General features: G+C 40.5%; 1 protein-coding gene across 1 annotated transcript in view; it reads right to left on the reverse strand.

The window, feature by feature from the left end:
* The window catches only part of LOC132488463 (formin-2-like), a 328,380-nt gene that overhangs the window by 212,075 nt on the left and 96,311 nt on the right, over nt 1-19,994 (reverse strand). The window contains exon 6 of the mRNA XM_060096653.1: nt 12,529-12,584. Within this exon, the coding sequence (XP_059952636.1) occupies nt 12,529-12,584 (56 nt within the window). The remainder of the gene's footprint in view (nt 1-12,528; nt 12,585-19,994) is intronic.

Below are 19,994 nucleotides of genomic sequence, written 5' to 3' on the forward strand. Positions count from 1 at the left end.
AAATGCTCTCTCTCCTCCCTTCCTCTGTCCAAAAATGATCACTTTGAGGACTTGCTCTAAGTTTCTCCCTTCCTAAGAAGCTGCCCTTAATTACAAGTTCTAAACAATGTTCCCATTTTTTAAATTCTGTAATACAACATACACTAAATACCTTGGCCAAATCACATTACAGCTTGCAGATCACTTCATATATACGGAAGGGCCCAAGACCGTACAATTCTTTGTATTTCCTTCAATACCTACCACAACTACCTTGCACATGGCATGTCAGCACACGTCCAAGAAGCATCCTTTGTAAGCTGTGAACTTTTATCAGCTCAGCTATTCCTTTAGAGCAGGTGTCCCCAACCCCCAGGCTGTGGACCAGTACCAGTCTGCGGTCTGTTAGGAACCGGGTCACAAGGCAGGATGTGAGTGGTGGGAGAGCGAGCAAAGCTTCATCTGCCACTCCCCATCGCTCCCCATCACTCACATTACTGCCTAAACACCACCACTCCGTTTGTGGAAAAACTGTATTCCACGAAACCAGTCCCTAGTGCCAAAAAAGGTTGGGTACCGCTGCTTTAGAGCAGCTGCTTGAACTGTTTGCCCTTCTCCACAGGTCATCAACCATGTTGCCCAGCACAAAGGGATTTTACACCCGCTAAAGCTCAGTAGAACAAAGACATAACTTGCTTTCACCTGCAAGTCCTACTGCCCCAGAGAAAAGCAAAAACAATGTGTGACCTCTAATGCTTTTCTGACATTCTCACCACAAACTGCTTTCCAGATTCCTGCTGGTTTTCACTCTTAAAACTGACAAACCAATTTCCCTTTTTTCTTTATTTCTAAAATTAAAATGTCTAATTTTTGTCCTCTAAGCTAGGTGGAGTTTCCATAAAATGAAAATGTATTTTCCAGAAAAACCCTGTCTCCCCAAAATGCATCATGGTGAACACCTTGCTAAAATGTCACCACTTTCCAACTCAGTGCCTCCACAGGTGTTTCACTGTGTCTCGCCTCTTCCCGACTAGGCCCCCGTCACTGCGCCAAAGTGTTTATTATGGCACCTAAGAAGGTTCAGAGTGTGAGGCAAACTTCAAGGAATACTAACCCCTAATTTTGGACCTCAACCACGTATTTCCCCCTCCCCTTGAATCCCTCTTTTTCTTACTCTGGTCTATATATATATATAGATTGAATCTGAAATATATATATATATTTTTTTTAAGTTAACAGGCATTATTATTTATTCCTTCTACACTTATTAAGCTAGGCACTGGGTATTAAAAAGTAAACATAGAGATTCAGTCCCTTCCTTCTGTTTTGTGCTACACAATGGTGTGTAAGTTTCTGATTTATAACAAAGTGAATCAGCTATACATATACACATGTCCCCATATTTCCTCCCTCTTGCATCTCCCTCCCACCATCCCTATCCCACCCAACTAGGTGGTCACAAAGCATGGAGCTGGTCTCCCTGTGCCATGCAGCTGCTTCCCACTACCTATTTTATATTTGGTAGTATATATAAGTCCATGCCACTCTCTCATTTTGCCCCAGCTTACCCTTCCAGCTCCCCGTGTCAAGTCCATTCTCTACATCTGCGTCTTTATGCCTGTCCTGCCCCTAGGTTCTTCAGAATTTTTTTTTTTAGATTCCATATATATATGTTAGCGTACAGTATTTATTTTTCTCTTTCTGACCTACTTCACTCTGTATGACAGTCTCTAGGTCCAACCACCTCACAACAAATAACTCAATGTCATTTCTTTTCATGGCTGAGTAATATTCCATTATATATATATGCCACATCTTCTTTATCCATTCATCTCTCAATGGACACTTAGGTTGCTTCCATGTCCTGGCTATTGTAAAAAGAGCTGCAATGAACATTGTGGTACATGACTCTTTTTGAATTATGGTTTTCGCAGGGTACATGCCCAGTAGTGAAATTGCTGGGTCGTATGGTAGTTCTATTTTTAAGTTCTTAAAGAACCTCCAAATTATTCTCCATAGCGGCTGTATCAATTTACATTCCCAACAACAGTGCAAGAGGGTTCCCTTTTCTCTATACCCTCTCCAGCATTTATTGTTTGTAGATTCTTTGATGATGGCCATTCTGACTGCTGTGAGGTGACACCTCATTGTAGTTTTGATTTGCATTTCTGTAATGATTAGTGATGTTGAGCTTTCTTTCATGTGTTTATTGGCAATCTGTATATCTTCTTTGGAGAAATGTCTATTTAGGTCTTCTCATTTTTGGATTGAGTTGTTTGTTTTTTTGATATTGAGCTGCATGAGCTGCTTGTAAATTTTGGAGATTAACCCTTTGTCAGTTGCTTCATTTGCAAATATTTTCTCCCATTCTGAGGGTTGCCCTTTCATCTTACAGTTTCCTTTGCTGTGCAAAAGCTTCTAAATTTCATGAGATCCCATTTGTTTAATTTTTGGTTTTATTTCCATTTCTCTAGGAGGTGGGTCAAAAGTCATCTTGCTGTGATTTATGTGATTATGTCAGTGTTCTGCCTATGTTTTTTCCTAAGAGTTTTATAGTGCCTGTCCTTACATTTAGGTCTTTAATCCATTTTGAGTTTATTTTTGTGTATGGTGTTAGGGACTGATCTAATTTCATTCTTTTCCATGTAGCTGTCCAGTTTTCCCAGCACCACTTATTGAAGAGGCTGTCTTTTCTCCATTGTATATTCTTTCCTCTTTTATCAAAAATAAGGTGACCATATGAGAGTGGGTTAATCTCTGGGTTTTCTATCCTGTTCCATTGATCTATATTTCTGTTTTTGTGCCAGTACCATACTGTCTTGATTACTGTAGCTTTGTAGTATAGTCTGAAGTCTGGGAGTCTGATTCCTCCAGTTCCGTTTTTCTTTCTCAAGATTGCTTTGGCTATTCGGGGTCTTTTGTGTTTCCATACATAGAGTGAAATGCTTTAGTTCGAGTTCTGTGAAAAAAGCCATTGGTAGTTTGATAGGGATTGCATTGAATCTGTAGATTGCTTTGGGTACTAGAGTCATTTTCACAATGTTGATTCTTCCAATCCAAGAACATGGTATATCTCTCCATCTGTTTGTATCATCTTTAATTTCTTTCATCACTTATACTTTTTGGCATACAGGTCTTTTGTCTCCTTAGGTGGGTTTATTCCTAGGTATTTCATTCTTTTTGTTGTAATGGTAAATGGGAGTGTTTCCTTAATTTCTTTCAGACTTTTCATCATTAGTGTATAGGAATGCAAGAGATTTGTGTGCATTAATTTTGGACCCTGCTACTTTACCAAATTCATTGCTTAGCTCTAGCAGTTCTCTGGTAGCGTCTTTAGCATTCTCTATGTATAGTATCATGTTTTCTGCAAAGAGTGTCAGCTTCCAATTTGGATTTCTTTTATTCCTTTTTCTCTGATTGCTGTGGATAAAACTTCCAAAACTATGTGGAATAACAGTGGTGAGAGTGGACAACCTTGTCTTGTTCATGATGTTAGAGGAAATGGTTTCAGTTTTTCACCACTGAGAATGATGGTGGCTGTGGGTCTGTCATATATGGCCTTTATTATGTTGAGGTAAGTTCCCTCTATGCCTACTTTCTGGAGGGTTTTTAGCATAAATGGGTATTGAATTTTGTCGAAAACTTTTTCTGCATCTATTGAGATGATCATATGGATTTTCTCCTACAATTTGTTAATATGGTTTATCTCATTTGTTTATATTGAACAATCCTTGCATTCTTGGGATAAACCCCACTTGATCATGGTGTATGATCCTTTTCTGTTTGCTCGTATTTTGTTGAGGATTTTTGCATTTATGTTCATCAGTGATATTGGCCTGTAGTATTCTTTCTTTGTGACACTTTGCCTGGTTTTGGTATCAGGGTGATGGTGGCCTTGAAGAATGAGTTTGGGCGTGTTCCCCCCTCTGCTATATTTTGGAAGAATTTGAGAAGGATAGGTGTTAGCTCTACTCTAAATGTTTGATAGACATCAACTGTGAAGCCATCTGGTCCTGGGCTTTTGTTTGTTGGAAGATTTTTAATCACAGTTTCAATTTCAGTGCTTGTGATTGGTCTGTTTACATTTTCTATTTCTTCCTGGTTTGGTCTTGGAAGATTGTGCTGTTCTAAGAATTTGTCCATTTCTTCCAGGTTGTCCATTTTATTGGCATATATGTTGCCTATAGTAATCTCTCATGATCTTTTGTATTTCTGCAGTGTCAGTTGTTACTTCTCCTTTTTCATTTCTAATTCTATTGATTTGAGTCTTCTCCCTTTTTTTCTTGATGAGTCTGGCTAATGGTTTATCAATTTTGTTTATCTTCTCATAGAACCAGCTTTCAGTTTTACTGATCTTTGCTATTGTTTTGCTTAATTTCTTTTTCATTTATTTCTGATCTGATCCTTATGATTTCTTTCCTTCTGCTAACTTTGGGGTTTTTTGTTCTTCATTCTCTAATTGCTTTGGGTATAAGCTTAGGTTCTTTATTTGAGATGTTTCTTGTTTCTTGAGGTAGGAGTGTATTGCTATAAATTTCCCTCTTAGAACTGCATTTGCTGCATCCCATAGGTTTTGGGTCATCGTGTTTTCATTGTCACTTGTTTCTAAGTATTTTTTTTAATTTCCTCTTTGATTTCTTCAGTGATCTCTTGGTTATTAAGTAGTGTATTGTTTAGCCTCCATGTGTTTGTATTTTTTACAGATATTTCCCGTAACTGATATCTAGCCTCATAGCGTTGTGGTCAGAAAAGATACTTGATACACTTTCAATTTTCTTAAATTTACCAAGGCTTTATTTGTGACCCAAGATATGATCTATCCTGGAGAATGTTCCATGAGCACTTGAGAAGAATGTGCATTCTGTTGTTTTTGGATGGAATGTCCTGTAAATATCAATTAAGTCCATCTTGTTTAATGTATCATTTAAAGCTTGTGTTTCCTTATTTACTTTCATTTTGGATGATCTGTCCATTGGTGAAAGTTGGGTGTTAAAGTCCCCTACTATGACTGTGTTACTGTTGATTTCCCCTTTAATGGCTATTAGCATTTGCCTTATGTATTGAGGTGCTCCTATGTTGGGTGCATAAATATTTACAATTATTATATCTTCTTCTTGTATTGATCCCTTGATTATTATGTAGTGTCCTTCTTTGTTTGTTGTAATAGTCTTTATTTTAAGTCTATTTTATCTGATATGATAATTGCTACTCCTGCTTTCTTTGGATTTCCATTTGCATGGAATATCTTTTTCCATCCCCTCACTTTCAGTCTGTATGTGTCCCTAGGTCTGAAGTGGGTCTCTTGTAGACAGCAAATATACGGGTCTTGTTTTTCTATCCATTCAGCCAGTCTATGTCTTTTGGTTGGAGCATTCAATCCATTTACATTTAAGGCAGTTATCAGTATGTGTGTTACTATTACCATTTTCTTAATTGTTTTGGGTTTGCTATTGTAGGTCTTTTCCTTCTCTTGTGTTTCCTGCTAGAGAAGTTCCTTTAGAATTTGTTGCAAAGCTGCTTGGTGGTGCTGAATTCTCTTAGCTTTTGCTTGTCTGTAAAGGTTTTATTTTCTCCGTTGAATTTGAATGAGATCCTAGCTTGGCAGAGTAATCTTGGTTGTAGGTTTTTCCTTCATCACTTTAAATATGTCCTGCCACTCCCTTCTGGCTTGCAGAATTTCTGCTGAAAGATCAGCTGTTAACCTTATGGGGATTCCTTTGTGTGTCATATGTTGGTTTTCCCTTGCTGCTTTTAATATTTTTTCCTTGTATTTAATTTTTGATAGTTTGATTAATATGTGTCTTGGCGTGTGTCTCCTTGGATTTATCCTGTGGGACTCTCTGCGCTTAATGGACTTGACTATTTCCTTTCCCATATTAGTGAAGTTTTCAACTATCATCCCTTCAAAAATATTCTCAATTCCTTTCTTTTTCTCTTCTTCTTCTGGGACACCTATAATTCAAATGTTGGTGCATTTAATATTGTCCCAGAGGTCTCTGAGACTGTCCTCAATTCTTTTCAGTCTTTTTTCTTTATTCTGTTCTCCAGTAGCTATTTCCACTATTTTATTTTCCAGGTCACTTATCCATTCTTCTGCCCCAGATATTCTGGTATTGATCCCTTCTAGAGAATATTTAATTTCATTTATTGTGTTGTTCATCAGTGTTTGTTTGCTCTTTAGTTCTTCTAGGTCTTTGTTAAACATTTCTTGTATTTTCTCCATTCTATTTCTTACATTTTGGATCATCTTTACTGTCATTACTCTGAATTCTTTTTCAGGTATACTGCCTAATTCCTCTTCATTTGTTAAGTCTGGTGGGTTTTTACCTTGCTCCTTCATCTGCTGTTTGTTTCTTTGTCTTCTAATTTTGCTTAACTTACTGTGTTTGGGGTCTCCTTTTTGCAGGCTGCAGGTTTGTAGTTCCCGTTTTTTTTTTTTTTTTTTGGTGTCTGCCCCAGTGGCTAAGGTTGTTTTAGTGGGTTGTATAGGCTTCCTGCTGCAGGGGACTAGTGCCTGTGTTCTGGAGGATAAGGCTGGATCTTTTCTTTCTCGTGGGCAGGACCACATCTGGTGGTGTGTTTCGGAGTGTCTGTGAACTTATTATGATTTCAGGCAGTCTCTCCACTAGTGGGTGGGGTTGTGTTCCTGTTTTGCTAGTTGTTTGCCATAGGGTGTCTAGCACTGTAGCTTGCTGGTCCTTGAGTGGAGCTGGGTCTTAGCATTGAGATGGAGATCTCTGGGAGATTTTTCATCTTTCGATATTACGTGGAACCAGGAAGTCTCTGGTGGACCAGTGTCCTGAATTCGGCTCTCCCACCTCAGAGGCACAGGCCTGATACTCAGCTGGAGCACCAAGACCCTGTCAGCCACACAGCACAGAAGAAAAGGGAGACAATAAGAGAGTAAAAAGAAAATACATAAATAAAATAAAGTTATTAAAATAAAAAGTAAGTATAAAAAATTAAAAATAAAAAAAGAAAGAAGAGAGCAACTAAACCAAAAAACAAATCCACCAATGATAACAAGTGCTAAAAACTATACTTAAAAAAAAGGACAGACAGAACCCTAGGACATATGTTAAAAGCAAAGCTATACATACAAAATCACACAAAGAAGCATACACATACATACTCACAAAAAGAGAAGAAGGAAAAATATATATATATCTTTGCTCCCGAAGTCCACTGCCTCAATTTTGGGATAATTTGTTGTCTATTCAGGTATTCCACAGATGCAGGGTACATCAAGTTGATTGTGAATATTTAATGCACTGCTCCTGAGGCTGCTGGGAGAGATTTCCCTTTCTCTTCTTTGTTCACATAGCTCCTGGGGTTCAGCTTTGGATTTGGCCCCATCTCTGCTTGTAGGTCGCCTGAAGGCATCTGTTCTTCACTCAGACAGGACAAGGTTAAACTAGCAGCTGATTAGTGGGCCCTGACTCACTCTGAACAGGGGGAGGGAGAGGTACAGAATGCGGGATGAGCCCACGGTGGCAGAGGTCAGTATGACGTTGCACCAGCATGTGGCATGCCATGTGTTCTCCCAGGGAAGTTGTCCCTGGATCACGGGATCCTGGCAGTGGTGGACTGCACAGGCTCCCGGGAAGGGAGGTGTGGAGAGTGACCTGTGCTTGCACACTGGCTCCTTGGTGGCTGAAGCAGCAACCTTAGTGTCTCATGCTCATCTCTCACGCCCGTCTCTAGAGCTCGTTTAGGTGGTGCTCTGAATCCCCTCTCCTCGTGCACCCCAAAATAATGGTCTCTTGCCTCTTAGGCAGGTCCCAACTTTTTCCCAGACTCCCTCCCAGCTAGCTGTGGCACACTAACCCCCTTCAAGCTGTGTTCACGCAGCCAACCCCAGTCCTCTCCCTGGGATCTTACCTCTGAAGCCGGAGCCTCAGCTCCCAGCCACCACCTCGCACGGCAGGTGAGCAGACAAGCCTCTCGGGCTGGTGAGTGCTCGTCAGCACCTATCCTCTGTGAGGGAATCTCTCCGCTTTGCCCTCTGCACCCCTGTTGCTGTGCTCTCCTCTGTGGCTCCGAAGCTTCCCCCCTGCCACCCCCCGTCTCCGCCAGTGAAGGGGCTTCCTAGTGTGTGGAAACTTTTCCTACTTCACAGCTCCCTCCCACTGGTGCAGGTCCCATTCCTATTCTTTTGTCTCTGTTTTTCCTTTTTTCTTTTGCCCTACCCAGCTAAGTGGGGAGTTCCTTGCCTTTTGGGAGGTCTGCAGTCTCCTGCCAGCATTCAGTAGGTGTTCTGTGGAGTTGTTCCACATGTAGATGTATTTCTGATGTATTTGTGGAGAAGAAGGCAATCTCCGTGTCTCACTCCTCTGTCATCTTGAAGCTGCCTCTCTCTGGTCTATATTTTAGTTGGTCACTCATCTTGGAAATTGTTGTGTGCTGGGTTAATAATTAACATGTGAATGCATGTCACTTTTTGCCTTAGAGTTCAGTAGGAACATATGATTTTCCCCCAACCTCTGATATGTCTAATATATTCTCATGCAATTCAAGTGCCTTGTTTCTGTGTCTCCATCACTATTCCTTCAGAACTACGTTCCCCACACCTTTCTTTTGATCTGACCAATTCTGTTTTACTTTCTGAACATGCCTCTGCCAAGACACAGGTGAGTAACCCTCAAGTGCCATCAACCAGGCCACCCCACCTCGTTCATACACATCCCATGATTTGCTCCTAAATAAACATGTTTCTGAAACAAACAATAAATTGTAGTGAGTGGTCACTGTATGAAGAGCTTTAGAAAAGATACTCTACAAGGAGAACCAACAGAAAAGAATACTCAATTCCTCAATTAAGTTTGTAATCCAATTAGGCACTGAGAGGACCGGGGAGGACTGATCAGAGCAGGATCCTGGGGGAAGAGAATTAAGCCAATTTCAAAGGAGGTTAAAACTGGACTGAGATAGGATTTTGTCACTCACCTCAAATCATACACATTTTTCTGACCTTTGAGAATTTGGTTGCATAAAACATATGTGGTAAGAAAGTGTTGATCCTTGGTTAATTTCTTTTCATTATCCAACACTTTGTAATAGACGTGGTTGTTCTCAATTAATCCATACCGTAATGTGTAGGAAGACCCAACTTTCAATTGCTTTGATGTACCAATTCCTACCCAAAGCTAGAGTTTTCAAAGATCAAATTCTATTCTATTTACCTTTCAACTAGTCCATTTACATCAGAAAGATGTTGAGAGTTTTAGGAAAATATTTTGAAGCACACATTTTATATACAATTTCAAAATTATTATTATTAATTTAAAATTATTTATATAATTTAAAAATAAGTTTAAAACTGGGTGGTAACCAGTTTAGCTACCATATATTAATCTTTAATGTAGGAGTAAATGTTTCTAGAGAATGGAATTGATATTTGGCTATTTATATATTGAAGAATGCAAATGGATTTACAGTTTAAATAGTATTTCAAATGCCAAAGAATAAAAAACAGAATTGAGACAGTTCTGTTTCATTTTATGAAATAACTCTTTAGATACAGCAGATTTCAGAGCATATTATTTGAAATTAATCAGTAAGTGAGGTCTAAAGAAAGCAGTTTTGTTTTACAATTTCCTGATCCCACGAGACCATGGGTGACAACACTCAGGGGTGGCCACACGTCTCCCTCCACAGATGCAGAGGATCCCCGCACCTTCCACTCCTTCCAGCTGAGAAAAGGCTTTAGGAATCATATATTTTGTCTAGGGATATGGAGCTCTCAGAATTATTAATTACAGGGAGAGAGCAAAAGACAAAACCAATTCCGTAAATTCCAGCATGCTTGGATGGAGAGAACAGGTGCCTGGACGCACACCTAAAGAAAACCGAGAGTGCAGGATGTGCTTCACCTCTGCGGAGGGCCCCACTCTCTGCGTGCATCACTTTCATCAGTCACACAGCAAACCCGCCGGAAGCCCCCCACTTCCTCTGCAGGGGCAGCTCACAGACAGACAGACTGCCCTCTAGTAACTAAGAAGCAAGGCATTCTATGTAAAAAACAGAACTGTACGTTTTTTTTTAAAGAGCAGTGAAGCACTAAAGTTAGTAAAATCGACACAATTTAGAACAAAGTTAAACACGTGTCTGTGATCTAATCAGTTTCAATCTATGCCTCTAAAACATATCTTGACATCAGTCTCTTATAAATGGCATAAATACAATAGAATAACTTAAAATAAACTTCTCACCTCATCCATTTGATGATTTTGGCATGAGATGGTATTAAACAGCTGCAGTTTGATTACACGTGCAAAAGTCTAATTTTTGTCATAGTGGAGAGAACAGGAGGTATAAAGTCGAACAGACCTATGTTCATACCATGGCTCTTATCCTTTAACAATTTTTGATCTGAAGCAAGTTAACTCCTATAAACATCATTTTCTTACCAGTTAAATATGAATTATAATAGTTACTTTAAAGGGTTATTATAAGAATCGCATAACATAATGCAGTAAAAGAACAGGTGCACAGGGCTTCCCTGGTGGCGCAGTGGTTGAGAGTCCGCCTGCCGATGCAGGGGACACGGGTTCGTGCCCCTATCCCGGAAGATCCCACATGCCGCGGAGCGGCTGGGCCCGCGAGCCATGGCCGCGGAGCCTGTGTGTCCGGAGCCTGTGCTCCGCAACGGGAGAGGCCACAGCAGTAAGAGGCCCGCGTACAGCAAAAAAAAAAAAAAAAAAAGAACAGGTGCACAGTACATAGGTAATTAATTCTAGTTTCCTGAATCGCTTTTATGGTGGTTACTTTAGGCTCTTATGAAAGAGACACACATCATCTCAGAAACGAACCAGTCCCTAAGTAAACTTATGATAACGAGTCACCGATTCCAAGAGTCCATGATGTCATTACTGAGGGCTAGGCTTCAACTGCTTCCCAACAATCTTACCACTCAATTAATTTATTATATTTTCTAGCTTCTAGACACTTTACTGGCAACAAGGAAATGCGAAGCTGTGAAATTTAAATCAATCTATTTCCCCCGTGAGTTTCCAAGCTGTAACATCAGGTGTTTTAAAATCACCCAGTTCATCAGGTTTTCTGCTTATTATTGGTTCAGAGCTCATGAAACATAGAAAATCACTATAATTTTACACACACGAATATCTACCTTGAATTATTCCAGCTGGAATCTTAATACACAAAGCAATGTTGTTGGTGTTTGGTCACCGTTGATAGTATAGAATACTTTTTGTCCAGGTTTTCTTTGGTGTTATCAGTATAACAGAGAATTCAGTAATATACGCCCTGGAAATAAGAACTAGAAAGATCTAACATATTATCCCAGATCACAACTTAGTCATGCCAAAAAAAGTGTTGCAAAAATAATGAGAAGATATTTTGAGGGCACTGTTTTTCTTAATTATTTCTCACTTTATTTCTCTTAACCTCTTTTCATTTTTCTTCATTGTATTCACTACTGGCTAATCATGACAGTTAATGAACTACCAGCTCAGTCCACCAGGGCTTTTCAACGGCCCCAGCCTGATAGAAGTCTCTGCTCTTAAAAAAAAAAAAAGATGGGAAAACCTGTTTTATGACATTATCCTTAAGAGTATCTTTACTCTTATGAAAGTGACCAGAATAGCTATATTTCTGAAAAGCACCAGATAATTTATAAAATGAAGTTCTCAACCAATTTATATCCTTATTTATCCTCCAGGAGGAGTAAATTTTCATGTATGATGCAGGGCTGCTTCTTTTAGAAAGGGAAGTCATTTTATACTTGGAAAAGTTCTCAAAAATCATCAGATTCTTTGATTTTACAGAGAAGAACACTATGTCCCAGATAGCCTGAGTATGTTGTCACAAACTGACCAGAAACTGACCTGGTCCTGAAACTCAGAAAGCAGCCGTCTCATTTTCTACTCAGACCCCACTCCAGAAAACACACTTCTTGGTGGTAATTTCTAACACTAAGTTATTTTCAAAGGTAGAGTTGGGAGAATGTATAAATAAATTTTAAAAATGGTTTTATAACCAAGAAAGCAATTGCTAACCACAATTATTATTTCATATAAGTGTTTCCTATTTTTACAGAAAGTGCATTTTGGTGCAAGAAAAAAAGGCATAAAATGTGGCTTCTTTAGTAACAGAATAAGAAAGTTTCTGTGGAAATTAAACAGACACTAACTAATGTTTCATCCACCAAAGCAACTTAAGAATATTATTTGGTTTTAGAAAAGCCCTGGCATACCTTATAAAAAATCATATCCACGTGACTCTTAGTGCAACCAGGCCCATCTCTATACAACACCTGAGCAGCCGCTGTTTCCTGCTGGAGCCAGCACTTGTGGGCCCAGCTCTCCGGCAGGACATGGAACAACATGGATGCTGAGGAGTTTGTGCCCAGTACCACTTCCAGGCTGATTTCCTTCACAAAGTCTGAATGGAAAAAAAACCCCTCCCACCTGACTGGGGTCCCCTGCAGGCTGAGAAACATGGCCACCTAGCTGGCTGGGCAGATGGAAAGATAAAGCAGAGGCGAACAAGAGAGGAAAGGGAGCTGACATCCTAATTAAATCTTACCTGCTGAGCAGCATCTGAACATTTTTTCGGAGTTTCTAAAACAGCAGATTGAGACTCTGGGTTGAAAAGGAAGAAGACAGGCAATATGTTAAAGGGCAAATTTTCCCATTTCTCTGTTCACAGAATGAAACGAACTGTAATATACCTTCAACCATAATAAGCACCCAAACACCCAGGTTATACCTCTGTGTTATGAGGACATGACTGCTTTTGAGTACATGTAACACACAAAATGACACACTCATGTCATTAGGTATTTTTTAAATTAGATTATCTCTACGCCCTTCTTTACACATCAGTCATGATTATTTGTCTCAATTGCTAGTTTCTACTTTGTGCCATGAAGTATCTGCCAAGACATTCACTGTTCGTATTATTCACTTAAGTCTGTACAGTGACAGAAGCCAACTCCCCAGTCTGGAAGGGTGGGATCTTGGATGCCTTACCTGACTACTGACAACTGACCTTCCACTCTCAGTGAGAGGTAATGAGCACTCACCAAGAGGCACTGAGTAATTGTCATTTGAGAACCTACGGGACTGAAAATTCTTCATGCTGGAAAACCTAAGGGGTAACCAAGGCCATGTTTTCTTTTGTTTTTTAAGCTAGGGGATACTTTCCTCTAAGTGAAGCTTGCACGGGAGTTACATAAAAACCTAAGAGAGCTTCCAGGAACCCCCAGCTCTCTGTGCATGGGAGTCTGAGAACAACTCCCCTTCCCCATCCTGGGCATCTGCAGTGAGGAACGGAGGCCCCAACACAGTGGCTGGTGGAGAGACAAAGATGAGTCTGTCTCCTGACCTTCACGCTGCTCCCTGCCCCCGACTGGCATGCAGACCAGACACCTGACAGCACACAGCTGTCGCTCTGGGGGATACCTCAGACCTTCCCAATTCAGCAGCATTTTAGTATGTGACATGTATGTGACAATGCATACAAAAAATAAAAGGCAGTCGTGGTTTAAATCGTACAACATATTGCTAAACTAAATTGAAAGTTCTCATTTCACTTGGATTAAAGCACCGTCTCCACCTGGGCCCACGGACCTCCTTCCACCTGAGCACACCCCTACCTCTCTGGCTCCACACCCGCTCACAGGGCTCCGGCCACACTGGCCTTCCTGCCGCCCTGTAACACGCCAGTCCCGCTCTGGCCACAAGATGTCCAATGGGGCAGGGGGAGAATGTCCGCCCCTGCCCCGACCCGCTCCCGGTAGCACCCCGTTACCCCGCCCCCACCCGCTCCCGGGAGCACCCTGTTCCCTCTCTCTCTCCACAGTGCGGATTCTCTAAGGAAAGCCTGCAGAATTCACTTGTTTGCCGACTTCGCTCTCCCCTCGACTAAGTCAAACGCTGTGAAGAGAGACTTCGTAGATTCTTCCTTAATGAATCCCCAGCATCCACAACAGTGCCCGGTGCACCACAGATGTTTAAAATATGTGTTGAGTAGTTGTGGGAGGGGATGAAAGGAGAGATCAAAGAATGAAGAAAGCATGGAAGCGAAGCAGCAGCCCCAGGACAGTGGGCACTGGGCCATCACAAGGCCTGCACCTGAGCTCAGAGAGCATCTTTCAGAACAAAATCACTGAGAACAGCATGATGTAATCACTCACCAACACGTGTCACTGTGGCAACAGAATATTAACAATGCAGGCCTTTTCCCAAATACTGCATTTCACTAAGTTAATCGAAACGTTTGTCTCTTACACTGCAAATTTCTACTCTGAACACAACACCAGAGTTGGCGAGTTTTGAAGAAAGAGCTTTAACATCAAAGCGAGGACAGTTAATATTAAAGCAAATCCAGACTCTTGAATGCCTTTTGTTTTCTGCTGGTTTTAGTCACCTCCAAATCCTCCCAAACACAAGAGACTTGAGACAAGGTCCTGGGGCTTTGTACAGACGAGGACATTTTCTCTTCCTGTCTTTCTATGTAGATGGTGCAGGAAGAGCCCACAGGGTCTCCTGGGGTGGTCACGAATAGTTCGTTCCCGTAGAGATGCACGCAGGGTTTCCCAGCTTTTCTCTATAGCCCTAGACCTCGTGACCTGCCCAAAAAAGCAAACCTCTGGCTCTGATGGTAAAAAGAATGTGTATACCTCACCAGAACAATGAACTAGAAAGACTTATCAATATTGCAAATTTTTGATCACCTACACCTAAACTTTGAGTTTCTATCTAATTCAATGGCTACCTGAATTGAGTTCATTCTCCCACCCTCACCTCTTTGACTGCACTTACTTCCTTGAATCAGTGTGTTATGACATCTAGGAGAAAATTATACGCCAAAATATTCTCTTCAAAATCATAAGCTGTAGTACAGGAGTTCTAGAGGGTCAAGATGTTAAGGTGAAAGGAATGTATAGAATAACTATAAAGCAAGGGGAAAATGAATGAGAATAATCAAGAGAAGAAAGAAAAATAAATGTCAAGGAGAAAGAAAATAGGAGAGAATAAAAGTAAGAAAGAGAAAAAAGAAGGAAGGGAAAGAGAAACAGTAAAGAGAAGCATGAAAAATCGCAAAAAGCGCTGCCCGTAGAGGGAAGCCACAGGCCTGGGCTGCACCCAGTGAGCTGCCTCTGAGCACCTGCCGAGTTGGGAGCCCGTGGGCAGGCAGGTAAGAAGCCCACCGGGCTCCAGAATCCTCAGAGCGACGACCCCTCGTGAGAATCCCCGGGCCCTCGCCCCGACATCCTCCCTGCAGGGCCTGGAGCTTTCGGGAGCCCCTCCTCCTCAGCCCCGCGTCCGCAGACAGTCCAGACAGCCCCCTTCATCAACAGGATGGCTGCTTTCGGAGTGACCCAGGGAAGCTCTCAAGGGCACATCTTAACTGCCAACTCCTCCACTCACCTGCCCTAAGGATTAAGAAACTAGACTGGTTTTAAAACATTACTGTGGGGCTTCCCTGGTAGCACAGTGGTTGAGAATCTGCCTGCCAATGCAGGGGATATGGGTTCGAGCCCTGGTCTGGGAAGATCCCACATGCCGCGGAGCAACTAGGCCCGTGAGCCACAACTACTGAGCTTGCACGTCTGGAGCCTGTGCTCTGCAACAAGAGAGGCCGCGACAGTGAGAGGCCCACACATCACGATGAAGAGTGGCCCCCGCTCGCCACAACTAGAGAAAGCCCTCGCACAGAAACGAAGACCCAACACAGCCCTAAATAAATAAATAAATAAATAAATAAATATAAAAAAAAAACCCATTACTGTGAGGCAAAGTAGGAGAAAGAACCTTCCTGACAAAACTTCAAATGTTCCATGTTTTTAAAGTTACCTCACAAACAGTTCTGGACCCCCCACAATTCCAAATATGTTCTAGAAATGATCTCTATATCAACACAAATAGGCCTATGACTTATAAAACAAAACACATGTGGATGAGTTTTACATTTGTAGAGGGGACAGCAAGAAAAATAAGCGGGACATGACATTCTGGTAGGAAGGGAAAGTAAATCAAATCACCCCTTTAAATATACAAAACATGCCTTCTGAAAAATGAACTAAGAAGTCTCTAAAAACTTTTACATTTTAGTGAGAAATGCACTTATATAAAATAACTAAATTACGCTTCTTTAATTCTATACATCAATTTGATTCAAATCTAGTCAATTTAATTGAAAGAGAATTCATTAAATTTCATTTTAATAGCATGACTTATGATTAGTGGCCTAACAAATGGTAGATGTCTTTACTTCTGGTATACCCTGTCCTTCCACAAATGAAGATGGGGTTAAACATGTAATTTTCCTAAAAGGAGTCACACTATTCTGCATATTTGATTATTTAATAGTCTGGATCTGCCTGTCATTGCCAACAAAGGTTGTCCACACACGGGCGTTACCTTGCATATATAAGGGGGAAATGCAGGCTGATTAAAAAAAAAACTTAACATGGAGAATCATTTCCAGAAGACACAGTTGATCTGTTCTAGAGCATTTTATTCCTTGAGAGATGAATGCCATCGAACATCCCCCAGCCCCTTACAGAATCTCTGCTTTACCTCAAGTGAACATGTGTTAAAGCATTGGGACAAACCTGGAAATAGGGTGAGGATGCTGTTATTTGCATTTCATCCCACAGAATCTCCTTTATGAAGAACCAGTAGAAACCCTTCTTTTGGATACGAGAGGACAGCAAAGTTGTCCTTCTGTGACTGTTGCTTTTCATTTCACAGACACACAAGGTGTGATACAGACTTGTTTCCACTTCCCTTCTACATTAAACCCAAGGCATAAATTTCAACTACCTTAAAAAACTGCAAGTCCTTCTGAAATACACTTCAGCATGCTAGTTCACCCCAGCCTCATTTTATTGCCCCATCCTAAATTCCTTTCAGTTTAATCTGTTTTCCTTTGTAATCCTTTTGTACACCTCACATATTCATAAGCTGCTCAGATCTTTTTTTTGGAGCCAAGGTGGGTTACCATTCTTTCAGCCAGCATGTAAACAGATATTTTAAGATTTCTACACAAAAAGCTTGTCATGTTTCTAACAGCTCTCTTTCCATATTTTCCTCCAGGATTTTTTGTGTCCAGAACTGCCTTTCTAATATCAGTCCTCCATTCACTCTCTTGATCATTCACATTTTTAAAGGAAGATAAGAGCCTTGATTTTCCAAAGACACACCAAGAATGATCAAGTCTCTGTTCACACCTAGACATCTTGACCCTGTTCTCCACACATTCAAAACTAAAGTTAATTCTCTCTTTGTGTAAATCTATCGAATAACTTTTGAAGCTTGGTAGTGAGCCCCTAAAATCATCCTCAAGCTGTTTCAGCACACAGCATTCCATCAGATACTTGCATTCATATGCTGAGTAGATATTTTATTTATTTTTATCTTTTTCAACAAAAGATCTTCATTTATTCACTTAAATATTTAAGTATATACTATGTGTCCAAAGGTCTTGAAATGTCGGGAGTCTACACAGAAGACAGATATGTAGAGACAGAAAAATTACATATCTAAATAATCCACATGATAGAGATATGAATAAAATGCCACGGGGCTCCAGAATAAAGAACCACCGTGGCAGGGAGGTGGGTTGTATCAAATAAGTAAAAGAAAATGAAGAGAGTAGAGAGAAAGAGAAAACAAGGTAAGTAAAAAGTTTTCTTCTTATTACTATTTCTGCCACAAACTTCTGGAGCAAGCACATTGCTTCCTAACTTCTCTTCCAGCCTTGTCCTTCCAGGAAACATTCTACAGACTTCAGACAGTCAGGCTCCACTGTGGAGGCAATGTAGACAGGCTGCAGGGAACAGGCTGGGAGCCAAAGATTCCCAGGAATCCACAGCCCTTGAGGCTTCACCGCAGCCTCTGCACTCAGACTCACAAAGCAGAAGGTCCATTTCTACATCAATAGGTGAAGGTGGAGAAAAGCCCGTTTCACAAAATGGATCATGGAAAAACAAAAGTGAGTTTCCCGAGAAAGGCAGCACCATGAATCTGAATTAGCTGGACATGTGGATTAGAAACCAGTGTGGAGAAGAGCCAAAAGGGGGAAAATAAAGAAATACCAAGTTGTCAATTTTTTAAGATGGAACCACAAGTCTTTCTTCTTCGAAAAGAAAAAAAGTCATTGAGCTCTTTAAGTCAAAACTGAAAGGGACCAGATGCTGCAAACAGTGATTTTAGCCGTGACATCCTTGCACCAATCACAGTCAAGTACACTGAAAATAGTTTATCACTGTTAATAATCACATTATCAAAGACTACAATTCATACCTATTTTTTTTAAACAGTAGACTCTATGCACAGTTTTTACTACATTATCTACATTCTCACTCTTACAACTGACTGCTTGCCTATGACAGGGAAGGTGAATGCCCCAGAATGAGAATGCCGCATGGAATCACAGCAGCAAAAGTTTAGAAGGGCCATTAGACAATTTGGACAAAAGAGCTGTTGGGCTGTTGGGTTTAAAACAGATCAATTGAAACAAGTCACTACATTAAACTATTTTCTACTTACCTCCATCATCCTCTTCAAGAAGGCATATTTTAAAAGGAGACAAGTTGTTATATTAAAAATTACTGCTCTGGCGTTTTGCAAGCTACATCAAATAATGAAGAAAAAACTAGGTTACAAACTTCCTGACATCAATTCCGACTATCATCTCCTACCAAACTAAAATTCTGATGATCACTAATTAACTTTCCATCTAGTGTTCCTCCAGTATACAATAAAATCAGTAACATAAAATGTTTCAGTTAAAGTTGAGATTAGTAGACACACTAGGAAAGAAAAAAATGAAAACATCATCCTAATCAATGATGTAAAACACAAGATATGAACAACTGTTAAAATAACTCATTGAAATTGACTGATTCTACTATATCTACACCTAGTTATTTCCTAACCAGTAAGTAATTTTTAACATAAACAAATAAAATAGTGTATTTAATGGGATCATTACTTTTAGTTATATGCTTTTCCTTTTAAAACTAAATATGCTTTTATGTGCTTGTTTTTTTCAGGTGTTATGTCAGCACTCCCTCTTCTCTGAAGGTCTACCTTGGCCCTTGATCAACTGTTCTCTGCACCACAGGAAACTCAGAGCCCTACACAGAACACGTGTCCTACGTTGCATCTCTTGTATGTGGTTCATTTCAGGGAGTACAGTCCACCAAGTAAACACTAAGCAGTGTTTCAAAAGCATCAGACAGTAAAAGGGGGACATGCAGCATTAGGTGTGAGCCCCCATTCAGTGTCTCAGTGCAAAGAAGAAACAGGTAAATGCATCGCTCCAGGACTGGGAGAAAAACAGAGGTTATAAGCACTAGGCCCCTCTGCAGACCTTTGGGCAGGAACCTAGAATAAAGTCCCTGACAGTGTGGGTCATTGTTGGCTTTAAAGGGAACTCATGAGTTAGACAATGATAAACAACCAAATTCCATAAAAACATTGTTACAAAAATAGGATTCTTAATTCAATACAATAAATACAAAGTGCTTTCCTAGCTTCAGGCTCCATATAAAGCTGACAATAATCTCATGTTACCTTCAAAATACTTCAAAAATAACACAAAATACTTTAGAATGACACAAAGGACAAAGAGAAAAAACCACCAAAAGGAAATATTTTTTAGAAAAATATTACATCTGAATACTGAACAATTTTTTGAATTACTTAAAATTTAGATTTAGTAAAACATGTTTCTCTATTTTGCCTCTGTCAGTTATCTCTGAAGGCAAAGGAAGAAACAAAGAAAAGTTCAAAGAAAGCAGTAAGGGAAGAGACAGGGGAAAGAGGTATGGTGGCCACCACCCTTGAAGCCAGTAGGCAGAAAGTTCCTTTCCGAGCTCTCAGCCCATGCGGAGTGTGCAGCTTCCCCCCGGGTGGTGGCCACAGCTGGACCCCGAAGCAGTGGTTCTCGGACTTTATATACACTGTAGTAACTGGACAACCCAGTGGCCCGTTCCCCAGAACTCAGCAGCCTTGAAGATGGGGCATAAGAATTTT

This window comes from Mesoplodon densirostris, chromosome 1 (assembly GCF_025265405.1).
Source record: "Mesoplodon densirostris isolate mMesDen1 chromosome 1, mMesDen1 primary haplotype, whole genome shotgun sequence".
Taxonomy (NCBI): Eukaryota; Metazoa; Chordata; class Mammalia; order Artiodactyla; family Ziphiidae; genus Mesoplodon; species Mesoplodon densirostris.